Source organism: Bombus bifarius, unplaced genomic scaffold (assembly GCF_011952205.1).
Source record: "Bombus bifarius isolate JDL3187 unplaced genomic scaffold, Bbif_JDL3187 scf7180000009565, whole genome shotgun sequence".
In the NCBI taxonomy this organism is placed as follows: Eukaryota; Metazoa; Arthropoda; class Insecta; order Hymenoptera; family Apidae; genus Bombus; species Bombus bifarius.
The window spans coordinates 177,759-194,265 of record NW_022885198.1 but is presented as its reverse complement, the minus strand read 5'-3'; the positions used below and the strand labels follow the sequence as shown (position 1 = coordinate 194,265).

At 31.9% G+C, this 16,507-nt stretch overlaps 1 protein-coding gene across 4 annotated transcripts in view; it reads left to right on the top strand.

Moving 5' to 3' along the window:
- Positions 1-15,979, top strand: part of LOC117215369 (putative thiamine transporter SLC35F3) — a 47,726-nt gene extending 31,747 nt beyond the window's left edge. The window contains exons 10-11 of one of the 4 annotated variants that reach the window (XM_033461735.1): positions 6,501-6,530; positions 15,635-15,979. In XM_033461735.1, coding sequence (XP_033317626.1) covers positions 6,501-6,530; positions 15,635-15,749 — 145 coding nt within the window. In that variant the 3' untranslated portion in view covers positions 15,750-15,979. Of the gene's footprint in view, positions 1-6,500; positions 6,531-8,421; positions 8,853-13,119; positions 13,331-15,634 lie in introns of those variants that run through there. The other 3 variants (XM_033461734.1, XM_033461736.1, XM_033461737.1) reach the window with 3 other exon arrangements.
- Positions 15,980-16,507: the final 528 nt, after the last annotated feature.

Genomic DNA, 16,507 nt, shown 5'->3' with positions numbered 1-16,507 from the left:
ATTTAGAGAATAATAAAAAACAATGTTGCATTTTTTGTAAATCTTATGATATAACATTTATTTATATTATGGAATAATTTATTAGCTGTACACCAGTCCTTGAGCCTATACATATATGTAGGTCTTGTTAAATTAATAGAGTAGATATAAGATGGATTACCGGTGCTATGGAAGATCTCTAATTCATCAGCATAAAGAAGGTATTTACAAAGTTATGGACTTCAGATATATCACTTATAAATAAATTAAATAGAAATGGGGCTAGATGGGAGCCCTGCAAAATACCAGAGTTAATCTTGATAATTCTAAAAAAGGAGTTATTAAATTTGACTATTTGAATCCTAGTCCTAATGAAGCTCCTAAATCGCGAGAGTAGATCCCCAAAGATGTCCAAGTACCAAAGTAATTGTACCTAATTAAGTAATTGTAATTTAGTCGTGAGAATTGAGCTGCTAGCGGTATTGAAAGCTTTACGAAAATCGGTATAAATCGGATCGACCTATGTGCCTTTATCTACATGATTAGCCAGCTACTGATAGTACTCCACCAAATTAGTTTTAATCGAACGTTTGTTAGTGTTCATATTGTTGATTGATAATTATATTTCTACAAAAATAATATAACTTATGGTTCGCCAATCTTTCCAAGATTTTAGACATGATTTTGAATGCTAATAGGTGTAAAATTTTTAACATAGGTAAGATTATCATTTTTAGGTATAGATTTAAATAATACATTTAAATAATTTCCATGTCTCAGGAAAAATTCCTGAAGATAGGGATTTATTGAAAATAATCCAACGAATCCTGGACATAATGAATTTGCAGCATTTAATAAGTAGAGAATGGCTATCCATCAGAACCTGAGTTACAATTAGTGTCAATATCATTCGTGCTATCAAATTTTGATCTTTTCTTCAGTTATTATTGATTTTATTACATTAACTTTCACATTAAGAAAATTGTGATCCGAATTAGACTAAATTATCACATTACTATTATATTATATTATATCATTTGTTGAATATGATCAACTCACACATAGATAATAGATATCTATATATGTGTCGGAGTCAGGTTGGCATTTTGGGGTGTTCGATGAACCTTTACTTACTCTACCGTCGCGGACGTAGCTAATATTTATCGGTACAAATGTGGGCTCTACAAGAGGCTATGAGTAATAGCGGCGATAGGATGGTCGAGATGATGGTGACAACGAATTCAGGTTCGATAACGAATCCACGGTCCACGGGAGGACAAGTATCAACGTAATACTCGATTCGGGTAACTTCTCGATAACTCAATCAGCAATTCGTCCAACGATTAGCTAACCAACTAACTGACTGCCCCTTGATCCAAAAGAAACTGCCCTGATATACTCCTGTCCCCACTTCTCGGGGCAATCTTTGTTTTTAAGGAGAGTCATATAATCATTTCATACCTCTGTCAGATACACGTCCCTCCCGTGACCGTGGCTACGTCCAGTGATCCGCTCTGTCACTTCAAGCCCGAACCCATCGTCATAAAGTCAGATTGGAACATTAAAACTATTTCTTATTTTTATTACTTAAGTGTAGCTATAGTAAAAGTCTGGACTAGGGTATTGGGGTTTTTGCCCACATTCCGGACCGGAAATCCCGATGTTCTTTCATCTCCGACATATGTATATTGGAATCCCTTTGTTTCAGAATAGAACCTCTTCATTTGAATTTGTAAAGAATTCGTATCTGTAACATACACAATTACACTTTATACTATTTTCTTTCTGATACTATATTATTCGGCATTATCGTTAATTTAAATAACTAATCTACTTTTATATAAACAATAGCACCATCTTTGTGTACTCACGTTGACTACAAATTTAAAAATCCATAAAAATATGTGAATTTGTTCTATATTATGAACAATTCTTCTTCATGAAGCAAGATTAATCTTCATATTTTTTTTACACGTTTACTTATTGTTCGAAGAAAAAGCTGTTGACTCAAGATTATATCATTTTTGATATATTTTCACTTGTTTTTAACTAATTTTCAGTGTATATCCGTCAGAAACATAACAAAGTCTGTATCTTTTTCTTGAGAAGTAACACTACATAAACAAAAGTACATCAAACCGATAACTATTATTGCTATATCACGATCGCGACTTTATCTTCAAATTGATGAATCAATGAACTAGCTTGCACTTGTGAAGTTTTGTATAAATATATGTCGGATTAACACTGGGAGTAAGGTTGTGGGTGGCAGATGATCTTCACGGGAATTAGCCATTGATGCGGTACAACACAGGTGTAGTTTATTGCAATAATGGGGTTGTTACAATCTTGACATTTAATCACGAAGCTAGTGACAATGGCCTCAGGTTCGTTAACGAATCCACGGTCAACGGAATGACGAATGCGATGCGTTACACGTATCTCCACGTACAAGTAAACTTATCTGCAAAAACTCCAACCCCAAATCCAAGTGGAACTGCCCTTATATATTCTTGTCCCCACCTCTCGGGTAAATCTTGGTTTTTAAGGAGATCCATATAATCATTCCATACCTCTGTCAGGTACACGTCCCTCCCGTGACCGTGGCTACGTCCAGTGATCCGCTATGTCACTTCGAGCCCAAACCCATCGTCATAAAGCCAGATCGGAACATTAAAACTATTTCTTATTGTTATTCCCAACATTCCAGACGGGAAGTCCCGATGTCCTTTCATCTCCGACATATACATATGTGTTGATGCCATCAAATACTAAATGCCATTAAATAGTATATTCTGAAAAAATAAAAATAAGATGGAATCTTTCTATATATGTACATTGTACATGTATGTTTTTTTTATAGATCTATACAACTGTATTTTATTATTTCTTTTTTTATAATTAATCCCTATTTTTACTTATGAGGATTTTCGTCAATGGAGTTTTTAACTTTTTTGGAAGAATAGTGTACAGTATGCTATATGATTGAATTATCAATTCAAAACTCATTTAACTTGATTTTTTAAGATTTGTCCAAATTAGTTCTTCGGTATACTTAAACGTACTGCTCTATATATGCAGTATTATAATTTTATTGTCTTTGTCTTTTTCTAATGAAAAGTATAGAATGCAGAAAGCCATTTACCAAAAAGGATATTAAATTTATTCCATTCAATATGCCAATATTCCACAATGTATCACCGTAACCATATGTGAAAAGCATCTATTGTATTTATAAGCATATCTTGATTGTCTGCACAGGAATAATGAAAAAGTTCCATTCAATTTTGCATAAAATTTTATACGAACAGTTCAGGAAAGTGCTTTGTGGGCAATATTGCCTTAACGTATTTTTGATAAAATTTATTAAAAAACCATGAACAAACATTTTACATTTGTTAAAGTTGAATATCCTGTTAAATGAAAAACAGAAGGATTAATTATTTTCATATCTGTTATAAATATATACAGGGTGATTGGTAACTGGTGGTACAAGCGGAAAGGGGGTGATTCTACGCGAAAAAAGAAGTCGAAAATATAGAATACAAATTTTTCGTTTGAGGCTTTGTTTTCGAGAAAATCGACTTTGAATTTTCGCTCGGTACGCGTGCATTTTATCACGTCTCGTTATAACGGATCTCACTGTAAATCGTTGTCTCGTTGGAAAAATTAAAAAAAAAAATTTTTTTATTCTATATTTTCGACTTCTTCTTTCGCGTAGAATTACTCCCTTTCCGTTTGTACCACCAATTACCAACCACCCTGTATAGAGGCTGATTCATAAATGTTTGACAATACTCCATGGAGTAAATCTACACATGAAGATAAATACAAAATGTCTTATGAATATATGCCCTAAATACTTTAGATTTCGAAGTATGGATGTTTAAAGAAATTGTTCGAAGTGTCCACCTCTTACCTCAACACATGCTGTTGCATGTCTTTTAATGTTTGAGTCCCAAACAGCACGATCGCGCTGTGTAGCTTTTGTGTCGAAAAGTCCCGGTACATTTGAACGCTACGGACGACTGACGGTATTTTGTATTTCATTGTTATCTTCTCAATAATTTCTATTGAACAAAACTTGAAATATTTATAAACTAATAGCACGCATATATAATAATATAGATGTATTTCATAAAAATAACAAATATGACGAGCGCTATTGCGCCGCTAGTTTCTCTTCGCAATCGATTAAGACAAACGCTATCGCGCTGTTCGGGATTTTTCGATCCTGTTTTTTCAAAGACTCCTGGAACTCAAACGGTTAATAATGAGTTTCGTAGTCATTCGAAAGAATACCAGATATTCTTCGAGTAGTTTCAAATCCATTTTGTATTTTTTCTTGTCGATCTTGTACATTGTTCACTTGCGTTGAATATACAATAGATTTTAAATGGCCCCAAAAACAAAAACCTCAGTGGATTTAGATCATGGTAGCTATATAATGGATCTATCTTACCCTATCCATCGGTTTGCGAAGACGTTGTTAACACTTTCTTTAATTATTCGTAACTCGAAAACTAAGGACGTAAGACATATGTCCACAGGGACGTTTTTTACTTATTTTCCTGTGTTTCTACATTATCTTCTTGAAATATTGACATGCATTTATAAATCACTCTGTACATATACGAGTATATCTGCTCGTAGTATTAAAAAGGAGAAAGTGGTAATTAATTAGAAACCGTTTCTTTCCAACTATTCATATTTGATTTCGCATTTTCTCATTTCTTTTTCGTTCTCTCAGTTTATTACATGTCAAAATATCTTTAATATCATATCTTTTGCTTTCTGCCTCATTTATACTTTAATTTCTCAATTATCAGAAATAGCGATGATGAGAAAATAATATAAAAATATGAAAAAATAATGTAACTCCAAGTATATTTTTCACGATTACTTTTTGTTTACTTGTTCTACATATAAACATATTTCTTAAATTTCTTTCTTGAATTGCACTAAAAAATTGTTGATAACTTAAGAATATGAAAAATTTGTTGTTGGGTGTATTTAAAATATGTGTATAAATTTCAGAATCTTTACATATTTTTAAAGAATTTAATTATTACGAAAGAAACTTTAATTTTGCATTACGTTAAAATTGCCGACGCAGATTTCATCAATATGGTTTCCACTGATACAAATTCACCAACACCAGTCTTAATCGATGTATGCTTTCTATCAATTATACTCTATCAATAACGCATGACGATAAATAAGTTAAAGGTAAGCAAATAGAAACATTCGAAAAAAGCAAGAAGGATGAGAACAAATCTTTAATAAAATAAATTGAAACGTAATGCTATAATATTTATATAGAAATATAAAATATAGATATTCTTTTATTTGTACATATTTAAAAAATAAAGATACAGATTTTTAATTAGTTAGGTTTGGGTTCGGTTAGGTTGTGGTGAACTTAATGGAGATGGAGGGCGACAGCGGGCATAGCGATGTTGACTAGGGTGAAAATGGAGGGTGAGAGGAAGAAATAATCCAAGTAATAATCCAAGAGCACCGCAAGATCTGCTTTTACAAACGCAAATGGAGGGAGAGGCAGGATTGGTGGTGGTTGTTGAAGCACCAGCAAAACAGAAGGGAGATGGGTGATTAGCGTAAATAGCAAAGCAGTAACTATGGTTATGGATGGGAGCATAAAGGTGGATAAAATGGAAAGAAAGAGGAGGCTGTAATAGTAGGGAACATAAAAGGGATGATTATAGCGATTAGCTATTTTTCACCGATTACAAGGGTTCATGAGTTCAGCGAATATTGGAAGAAAGTGGTGGATTACATGAGGTGGTTTAAGGGAATAGGGATACGGATTGCTGAAGGCAATTTTTGCTCTTTACTGCTCATACCCATACATGGGGATGTGCGAGGTGACAGAAGGAAATGATAGAGAAGCCAATTAACTCAGAAGACTGGATATGTCTGAATGAGGGTAAGGCATCTTGGCAGACGGCCAGTCTGCGTTCCCACAGGGAAGTTGTACCAAGGAGCTTGCCGGTTCCAAGTCTGGCTGAGAAAGGCGGAGAAGCCAAAATCCCAGATGCCATTGCCAAAACATTAGGATCCTTATAACCTAATGCAAAGACATTTACAAATTAATGTAAGGTCTTATATTACTTAACGTTGTCGGTTAAATATTATTATCAATCAAATTATTGTTGGTCAGAGCTATTGTCGATCAAGATTGGTGTTGATGAATCATGCCGGTGAAACCTTTGAAGAAACCTATGTCGGGGATTTTAACGTAATCCTTTAATTTTCATTGATATTCAATTGTAACAATATATATTTCGACATTTCTTTTCTTATTTTATTTCAACTTTTAATCTGTACATTTATACAGTCACAGTTTATTATTAATGCTATTTTCAATATGAATCAAAACATTTAATCACATAAGAAATACAACAAAATTGCTTGAGCTGCTTGTTGTGTTGTGTGTGAATCGACGTCAACACTTCATCACTCGCTTCCAAACAATCAGGATCCATTATATGCTGTTACAGAAATATAGTCCTCATGAGTCACAGTTCGAGGTAAGAAAATACATCGCCTTCGTTTTATGTTACTTACGTCGAAAATTCATCTGTTTATTTTATCTCAATGTCACAAGTTTACAATTTAGTAACATAAATCATAATTGCTGCACACTATCGACAATAAGTAAAATAATAAATTAATAATACCAGATTTATTGCTAAAATAGATGTTTCATTCAATTATAGTGTATAAATATTTATCTCTTCCGAAAACATTCGTGCTCCGATTTGGACCAAAACTTTTGAAATATGTAGGTTCCATTTAGATAAAAACAATGTTTAGGAGAAGAATGTTTGGCAACTCGAAGGTAAGACACCTTTTTAACATTTTTTTATTTTTCTTCTATAATATATATCGGCCTATATATCTATGTATGCACGATGGATGATGTTTACATTGCACGTTGGTTACATTGCTTATGGTTACTTTAGTTTGTAATTCAGGGTTAATTCGTCGGTAACGAATAGTGACAATAAGTACAAATGTATTTCGCAAATATCTTTAAAATGTTGCATCGCATTAATTTATTTTCTCTCGCCAAGAAATTGAGTAATCATTGAATAACAGTCGAGTGGCTAAAGAAACATACAATTAATGCTAAGTGAAAAATGGTGTGCAGACCATAAGAAAAAAATGATTTATGTCGAAATATGAGGAAGTTTCAGTTATGTTTAGGAAAAATGGAAAAGTGTTTCAATTTACGAGACGCTAAAAATCCTCCTTTTAAACATTTTTTTTTACTTACGAAGAATCTACTTTCAAAATTTCCATCGTATCGGAGCATGGACATTTTCGGAAGTTTCGGCCTTATGTCTAACTAATGGAAAAGTTACAATCATTTAACCCTTTGGATTTCTGGATATTTTAAATTTACAGCACAATCTTTAGCGTTTTCAGATGAATTTTCTTTTCTAAGTGACAAGTAAAAAATATGAAAAAATGCATGCCTTGTTGCATGCCGTGACAGTTTTAATCTTTATGTTTGTGCGTGTGTGTGTATGTGTGTAAAACCAATTATTTTTGAAGGCATTTGCTTCTTTTAACTAAAAAGCATGCCGTGCACACTTGCTTCTGTATATATAGTAAATCTTAATGTTCACACTAATCCTAATGTATCATATATTTTATTAAACGTGTCCTTTGATAATAAAAGGTGATGTAAATAGATCAATTGCAAGTTCAATTTTTGTTTCGCGTATAACCAAAACAAAATTGTGCATCGTAAGTGCGCTGTAAATTGATACCATTCTGCAATATTTTCCGACACTATACAATTCTAATGTTCATTGTACGCCAATCAATATTTTATCATGACAATGAATATTTTAATCGACGCAGAAATTCTAAGGATATAAATTGCACTGAAAATCTATCAATGTTGCGATCATTTGTCCTATATTATACGTACAGTATCTTTTTGCCATTAATGAATGTGTCAACAATTCGTACAAATGTTTGTGCATATTTATAATTGCGTAATTGTGATGTAATTAGCGGAAATACATCGAGTAACATTAGAAATAAACAAAGCATACAGTATTTTACGTATAATTAGCACGTGATTGTGATTCAAAAGTATGCGAGAAATATAGAAAAGAATAAATATTAAAATAAAATAAGTATTAGAAAAAAGTTCGAATTTCTGCGACGACAATTAATTTCAACCCGTACAGTGGTAAATCATGGAAAAGAGCAAAGAGTCAGGTAGCTTAACGAACGCGTATAGTTTGATCTAATGATACGTACGAGTTGAATAGAAAATAAGAAAATGCCGCTACGTCAGAGAAATACCAAGGCAAAGGCCAAATGCTGTCGAAAGAAGTCGTGTACAGGTCCTTGCAGGAAATAATGAAAATACTGATGATAGCCTGGGATTAATATATGCAGTACGACGGGTGGGCAGCAACGCAGGAGTACTTTTGCTAGAGGCCGCTGTCCCTCAATGCAACAACGGCAGTATCGGCTGCGAAGTTACGGTGTGCCGTCGACTCATGGCGATGGTCAAATGTTACTACCAATGAACAACAGTAACAGCAGTCAAGTTAACAGCAACCAGTCAAGCAGCGAACCACCGATGACAACGACCGCGAATCTGACACATCGGCATATTAACTCATCCCAGCAGAACAACACGGCTTCCGAATCCCAACGTCGCCGAGTCCCTATTTCCATCACGACCTCAACCTTGACTCCGATTTCAACTTCCATCACAACGACTATCTCGACTTCGACCTCGACCTCAACCTCGATCACAACCTCGATCACGACGAATAGTTATCAACGTTCCCATCCTCCTGGCCTTCAGAACTAATTTCAAGGTATGGCTGAATATCAAAGCCGCGACTCGAGGTTCTGCGCTTACGTGCATACGATATATCTACTCAAAAAAGTTGCTAAACTTGTTTTCAAAGTCAATTTCACTGATTGATCTTTCTCTTTCCATTTTTTGTTTTTTTTTTTGTTTTTTACGTACCATCGTTATAAAAAATAAACTGAAATTACATATTGCAATTAAAAATAATTCGCAATATTCTACAAGAAAGTCACAGCACATAATTATTAATATTATTTCTTAAAAATTGTGTTAAATAAGAACAAGCAGTAATTATATAACTTTCCATAATTAGTGTAATTAATAGACATCAAACTTTACACGTCATAGTACAGATAAATAATTATAAATTATAGAATGCCTGAAGTAAGAAGCGTATCAATTTTTCATTCTGAACGGTCTGCCCAATACCCAATTGATACTAATTTAACAAAAAGTTACCCATACACATATTTTTTATTATTTCATAAAAGAATCATTATTCCGAGAACAATGGAAATAACACATATTAATTTATGCTTACCACTCTTATTTTCAGGTTATAGGAAATTGTAAATATATGTTCTGCAAAAATTTTTCTCGACCATTTTTAACGTAAAATATGTTGTTGACTATGAATTTTTATAAAGACAAATTTTTAAAATGAGATAGCAGACGATGTTGACGATATCACATTATGGTTGGCGAGATCAGCTTTTTCTTACTAAAATTATCGTGTTAATGTTATGAAAAAGTGATTGAAGAAGTTATGAGGTTTGATATTATGCTTGGCAAATTATTTTTGTATTCAAATCATCGATCATTTACATAGAATCATATATTTTCAGTCATATAAATTTATAAATGTAAATTCAATAATCTGAACAATATAACCTCCAATTAGGTTATATTATCTTAACACATAGGTCGCTTAGGCAGAGAGGACAGAAGAGAATATTAACTTTCGATGTAGCAAGTCAAAATTCTATAAATTTTGCACATTTATGTAAAAATCTCAAGTTTTGATCGTAGAACAAACAAAATAGAACAATAACAAGGAAATGCACTTATATTTTGAAGACATAAAGTATGATACGCTTCCATCTAAAAGTGCAGCCTCGTTTAAAAACTGATAATTACTAAATGCATCCAAATTTAGAAGACTTGGAAGAAGGAAAAGATCAACGAAGTATTATATTTTAATAAACATTGTTTTCACTGAAAAAACAAATTAGATGAAAATGTACGTGAAAAGAGCATTTTTGCATTAGATACTTTACTCCATGAAAAGGTTTAATTAATCAAACTTACGTGTCTATAGGGTAATCAGTGAACAAGTGTTACGACCACCATAACGCAATTCTACATACACCTTCGGATCGGCTGAGATTTGTTAAAAAGTATTGCTGCGAGATTGAAATTGAAGATCAAATTTTTGCTCTGCTTGTGTCGTAGTATTTTACACGTCACGGGAATCAAACTTGTCAAAGAAACCACGAGTCGTAACAGTTTAACAGTTAAAAAATAATGTTAAGTTTTCGTTGATTCATACATTGACATTTACAATACGTTTACAATTCGCAGTCAGGTAAAAAGTAAATAACGTGATATATTAATAAGGAAATTGGTAATTATCTCTTAGCATGTGAGATAGTCCATTTTAAATAGAATGAAGTACCTAACTCCATAATTTCAAATACATATTACAAAAATAGTCACTGTATGAAAAGACCTTTCAAACAAGAATCGAATAGCGTTGAGGAAGACACGATTCACGAAGAACACGTAGAGGACATATTAGAAACACCGATATTATTATTTTTTTTTTTAATATTTATTAAAATTACAATCAATTCTCGCGTTGAGAATTTTCAGTAATTTTTCTGGCGTGGCGCAGTAACATGGCTAATTATTTATAATAAGTTAATACTTATTATAGATAAGTATAATTTGTACGTAAGTATTGTAAATAAGTAGATGTTACTTAATTTAAATAACTAGTTGAATCTGTCGTTTAGGTCTAGCGGATAGTGTCTCTTCAGCCTGCGGATTTGGTCTGTCGTATCAAGTAGTCCAGTGATTAGGGGGTTTCGGTGTTTGACTCTTTTGCTATATCTGTCGCTATATTTTGCTATTTCCTCTTTGACTGTGGGTATCTTGAGGTCGCGATGTACCGATATTATGTGATTGTATTTAGGGTGGACTATTTCACGTACTAAAGAATAATTTCCTGTTTCCTCATTAATATTACGCTATTCACTTTCTATCTAGCTGCTAAATATAGACAAATTGTAAATAATGTCAATGGTACCTTACCATCATCTTTCAAAAAGGCGGGTTGAGTTACGATTTATGGTTTCTTAGACTAGTTTGGTCCTCATGACGAGTAGAATACGATACAAGCAAACCTCCAAATCCCCACCGATCCATGGTGGTGATTGCGAATACAATCAAGAATAAAAGATGATTAATCAGGTTTAAACTTTGATGCCAAAATCGTTTCAGGGTCATATTGCTATAACAAGGTGAATTGAATATCTTAAATAATAGAAAAGTAAATAATTCTACATAAAAGAATAATAAGAGATTTTGCATCTAAAAAAAAAATTTAATCTCCACAAGAATAATTTGACAACCATAATATTCGTCCCCAGCAAATCCTATCTTTTCCTGTTTAAAAATTTGTTTATATTAATAAAAATCAGGGACATTTTGTGTAATCATGTTAATATATTTCATCTTGTATGTTAAATATATCGTATTCTTTTAATACGAAGTATAACGTATAAATCATTTAACTTGACAACTTCAAATTACTTGCAATCTGCTCGTTGTATTATAATAATATAATGATATTGCAGTACATGGTATACATATTTGAATATAATTAATTTTTAACTATTCAATCAGTTTTCGGGGCTTGATTGATATACCAATATAAAATGATTTCAATAATTTTTCAATATTTCTGTATTTTTTTGTTATTGGGTGGGTAACGATTGTATTGTCGGGGCATGATTCTGAGCAAGTTTTTCCTTACATGTAAATGGCGAACGGTCCTAGTTTCTCAGATATTTGCAAAAAACTATCGATAGCACTACCTGAATGAATTCTGCCTATAATTGTGCGTCCATGGCAGCATACGTCTTAGTACTGGCAACCAACTCTTATCTGTTATATTTATATAACTATATTATACAATATTATATACAGGGTGTTTAGCGACGATTGCCGAACTATCGACGGCAGCCCAATGTAGTAATCGAAAAAATGACAATCGCTGCTCAAGCAATGTTGAGTTCGGCGCTCACTCCATTAAGTCGCACGCCTCGTAATCAGGCATTGTATCACCTATAAAGAAGCTGTATTTTTTTCTCATCCTTGTGTTTAAAAATTCAAACGTTAGACACACATACATATAAACACATCGCAGTACGTGCATATACGGGGTGGTTGGTAACTGGTGATACAAGCGGAAAGGGGGTGATTCTACGCGAAAAAAGAAGACGAAAATATAGAATAAAAATTTTTTTATTTTTTTTTTAATTTTTCCATGGAGACAATGATCTACAGTGAGATTCGTTATAACGTACCGCACGCGTACCGAGCGAAAATTCAAAGTCGATTTTCTCGAAAACAAAGCCTCGAACGAAAAATTTTTGTTCTATATTTTCGACTTCTTTTTTCGCGTAGAATCACCCTCTTTCGCTTGTACCACCAGTTACCAACCACCCTGTATAATCACATGTCCGTAAATTGTAAATAAACCGTCGTAAGGTAGCCGGCAACTTATAGTAATGCGTACATTGTTACGGATGCACAATTATAGGCAGAATTCAACGTAATAGTATCGGCAATTTTTTGCGAATATCTCGAGAACTACATAGTTATGATTATATGTATTGAGATTATACGTATCATGTGTACACCAGGAAAAAGTTGTTGTTGAGGAATCGTGCCCCCGATAACATACTAAGAAAATCATTGAAGTCACTCTATGTTGGTATATCAAATAGTAGCTGAATTTTTTTATTACTTTTACCTTGTTATTCAAATTAAGAAAATGTTTATTCATTCATTGTTAATTTACGTATGTCAATATACATATGTGTGTAGATACATTAATGCATTATATACGTTAATCCTGTGCTCTGAACACTAAATTAAATTTCATGAAATAAGTTAAAAATGCTTTTAACTTTGCGATAAATCCTGCGCAAATTCCAACGTTCAAACTTATTGTTAGACAAACTCTATACATTTTTTGTTCTCAGAAAGCCATCCACGTTTCACCTGTCACGGTATCAAGATCTGCATGGGAGAAACCTTGAATATCGTACACAGTTTTGTCGGTGGTTTCATTTATCAAATTAATATTTATTTGTTAGTATGTAGTTTGACATATTACTCAAAATGTAACGTGTTTTATAAGTTATGATATTTTGGCTTTCGTGCATTCGTCTTTCAGTTGGCTTTGATACTTCTTTCGTGTTTGTCCGAAAACTAGGAATTTTATTGAAAAAATAAACGATATCGTAATTTATGTATCGAAACTTATTTCGTTTATAGGTATAATTTATATTAAAACGAGTTTATCATGCAATGAAAAGCTGTAAGTACTTTAATGTTGTCGAGTTAGATAAAAATTATTTTGTGTAATATAAATTCAAACAATTAATAATCAAAATGACTTCCTAGAATTTTATCGAATAATGATGTACGTACCCTTATATGTATCTATTATACATACCTTATACATATAGGTAGTACATATCGTTAATTTTGAAATGCTAGTTTCTGTTTTTATGAAAATTCCTACTTAGTATACGCAATATGCCTGGCATTTAGGAATGAGTGGAAACTTTTTCCCGTAGTTAATAGATAACTTTGTTATATAGCCTCTTTTTGATCCTATTCCTTAATGTATTATTCATTTATATGTATGTAAATCATTTTATGGAATGAAGCATCGTGACTAATGTCATGCTGCTTGACGTTACGCGTAAAAATTTTCTGTCTTTGATTTAGTATAATGTAACGTATTATTAAGATTTGCGGACTTTTCCATAAAATGTATCGAGATGCAACTGTACGTATATATTTCTTCTAAAATTTCGTTACGTTGATCACTTTGAACTTTAAATGAAAGCTAAAAAAAATATGATTTCACAGAAGTTTAGATTGCATATATTATATTTAATCCATTATATACAAGTTATTCCAGGAAAGAATATTAAAACTTTACCAATTAACTCAGAGGGTAATCCTTAATAGAAAATGCCAGATAGAGATATCTTGCAAAATCAAATACAATACATTCGACATGAATACCATCTAAAAACGTTAATTCTTTGCGATTTCGTCATGTTTTCATAATTCAAATGTATCCTTTATTAATTAGCCAAATATGATTTTTATTTTCATTCTATCCTTGGAAATAAAGATCTTTCCTAAGCACAATTGTGTTTACTGTAGGGATTTTCTAAATCATATCTTACTTTTAGAGCTTTTAAAATTTTTACAATTTTTATCGAGAAATAATGTTTAATGAAAGTACGATGATATTGATAAACAGTACAATTAATTGCTTTTCATTGTCGTGTTCGTTTTCCGAACTATACTCGCAAAACGTTATTACGTGTAAGAGAAACAACACTTATATCAAAAAGCGAAATAATGTTTATTTCTGATTTTTAGGACTGACATAAAGACGTAATATGGCTAAAGATACAAAAAGAATTATTTTTAAAGGTTAAAATGGATTCCTTAAAATAGCTTTAAGTAAAACGAGAACAGAAATCATATACTTATCAACAGATTCGAAGAGAAAATTTGTTTAAATCGATAGAATACTTCATTAATTATGGAACTGGAAGAATTTTGTACACTATTTTTTTCTCAATATCACGTTCTGAATTATCTTCGATGCATCGTGTATCGATATCACTACTCAGAATCTAGAAAATGATGTTATATGCAGGAACAAATAGAAAATAGAAGTAAAATTTCATTTTTATCAAATAGTACGATTTACTGTATTGTAGATTTCGATATGATTGTTTTCGGTCCACTTTCCCAAGTAAGGATAAGATACACAGTTATTTTTTGAAATTTGTTTCACTGGACTTACTCAAATCGCTACCATATCGTTGCAACATCATACATGTAATATCATGTATGTTTATATCTTTTTTACTTTCAATTATTGGATGCTTTTACTTTTTCATAGAATATTTCTCTGTTAGACTACTCTGACACTATAAAATGTCATCTAACTGTACAATGTGATATTACCTGTTATATTTAGTAAAGTTCTCAAACGTATGAAAAATTGACACACAAGTAAGTTAGACCTTTCGTGAGAGAGATTTACATTTAACAAGAAACTTATTTGAATACATGCAGTTATTATTATCATAAGATACTTCTGTACATGAAGAAATAAGTAGACTTTTACGGAAATGTTTGAAATTTTGAGATACTGTTTACATATTCAATTCATTGTATATTTTCTTCTCTCTTTTTCATGGAAAAAACAGTCCGCAAATTTTAAAACAGAAATCATTTAAAGCTATCTCTGTAGAAATTTTCTACAATTTATGTTAACTTACAGGAATTCTTGTTATGATTAGAATCATATTTCATGTGAAATATTTTTCTGCTAGAAAATTTCTACAATTTAGCTACTTAATGTTGAAAAGAAAAAAAGAAATATATACTTGCATGCAGACAAAAATGCTAGTCTGAAAAATCTGCAGACATCTCGAATAATCTAAGATTTAATTGCAGATGGAGTAGAAGACACGGACACGGCGTATCAGGAGGCACGCAACGCGACGTGATCGATTATCGCACGGGTTACATAAAATCACACCTTCGTTCACCATCGGGAAGAGTTCGGTGACTAGGTGTACTATCGCTTCAATTACAGGTAGAATTGATTTGCCAAAGAAATAATCTATGGACTTTCACAACGTTAACATTTTAATCGAAAAGGTCCCAAAGAATGAATGCCGGTAATAACAAATACGGTAAGCAATATCGGAAGGGATTCTTCGTTGCAATAAAAATTCGTTCCAATTTTTTTTTTATTGCATTTGTCTTTCAGAATACTAATAAAAGAAGTTAAAAGAAGCTATTATAAATTTTCTCTTTCAATAATTCTAAAATAAGTATGCATATATTTTTATTGAAAATCTTAAACCAAATAATGTTCAGATAAGTGATTCGGTAAATATTACCTTTTTTCTTCTCAAGCTGTACGACATTCTTCAACATATTATTTAGATTGTTTGTTTTTGATCAATTAATCCGTATTATTAAGTAAAGATTATAATTATGTGTAAAAGTGAATGGATCCAAATCGACAAAAGTTCTTATCGAAGCATTGTAGCAAATCATATATTTTCTATTTGATAAGTATGGAATACCTTTAGAAAATTTGTTATAAAGAAACATCGTATTTGACTTCAATAATATTTTTATCGACTTCGAATTTATTTTCAGTTATACAATTACTTCATATTTTTTTATAAAATTCAAATGTATTCATGATAAATCAGTTGATTTTAGTAATCAGTTTCAGTGCGTCTCAAACACTAATATTGAAAAATATTATGTTTTACATGCAACGTTTTATCATTTTTCTCATTTATTTCTATA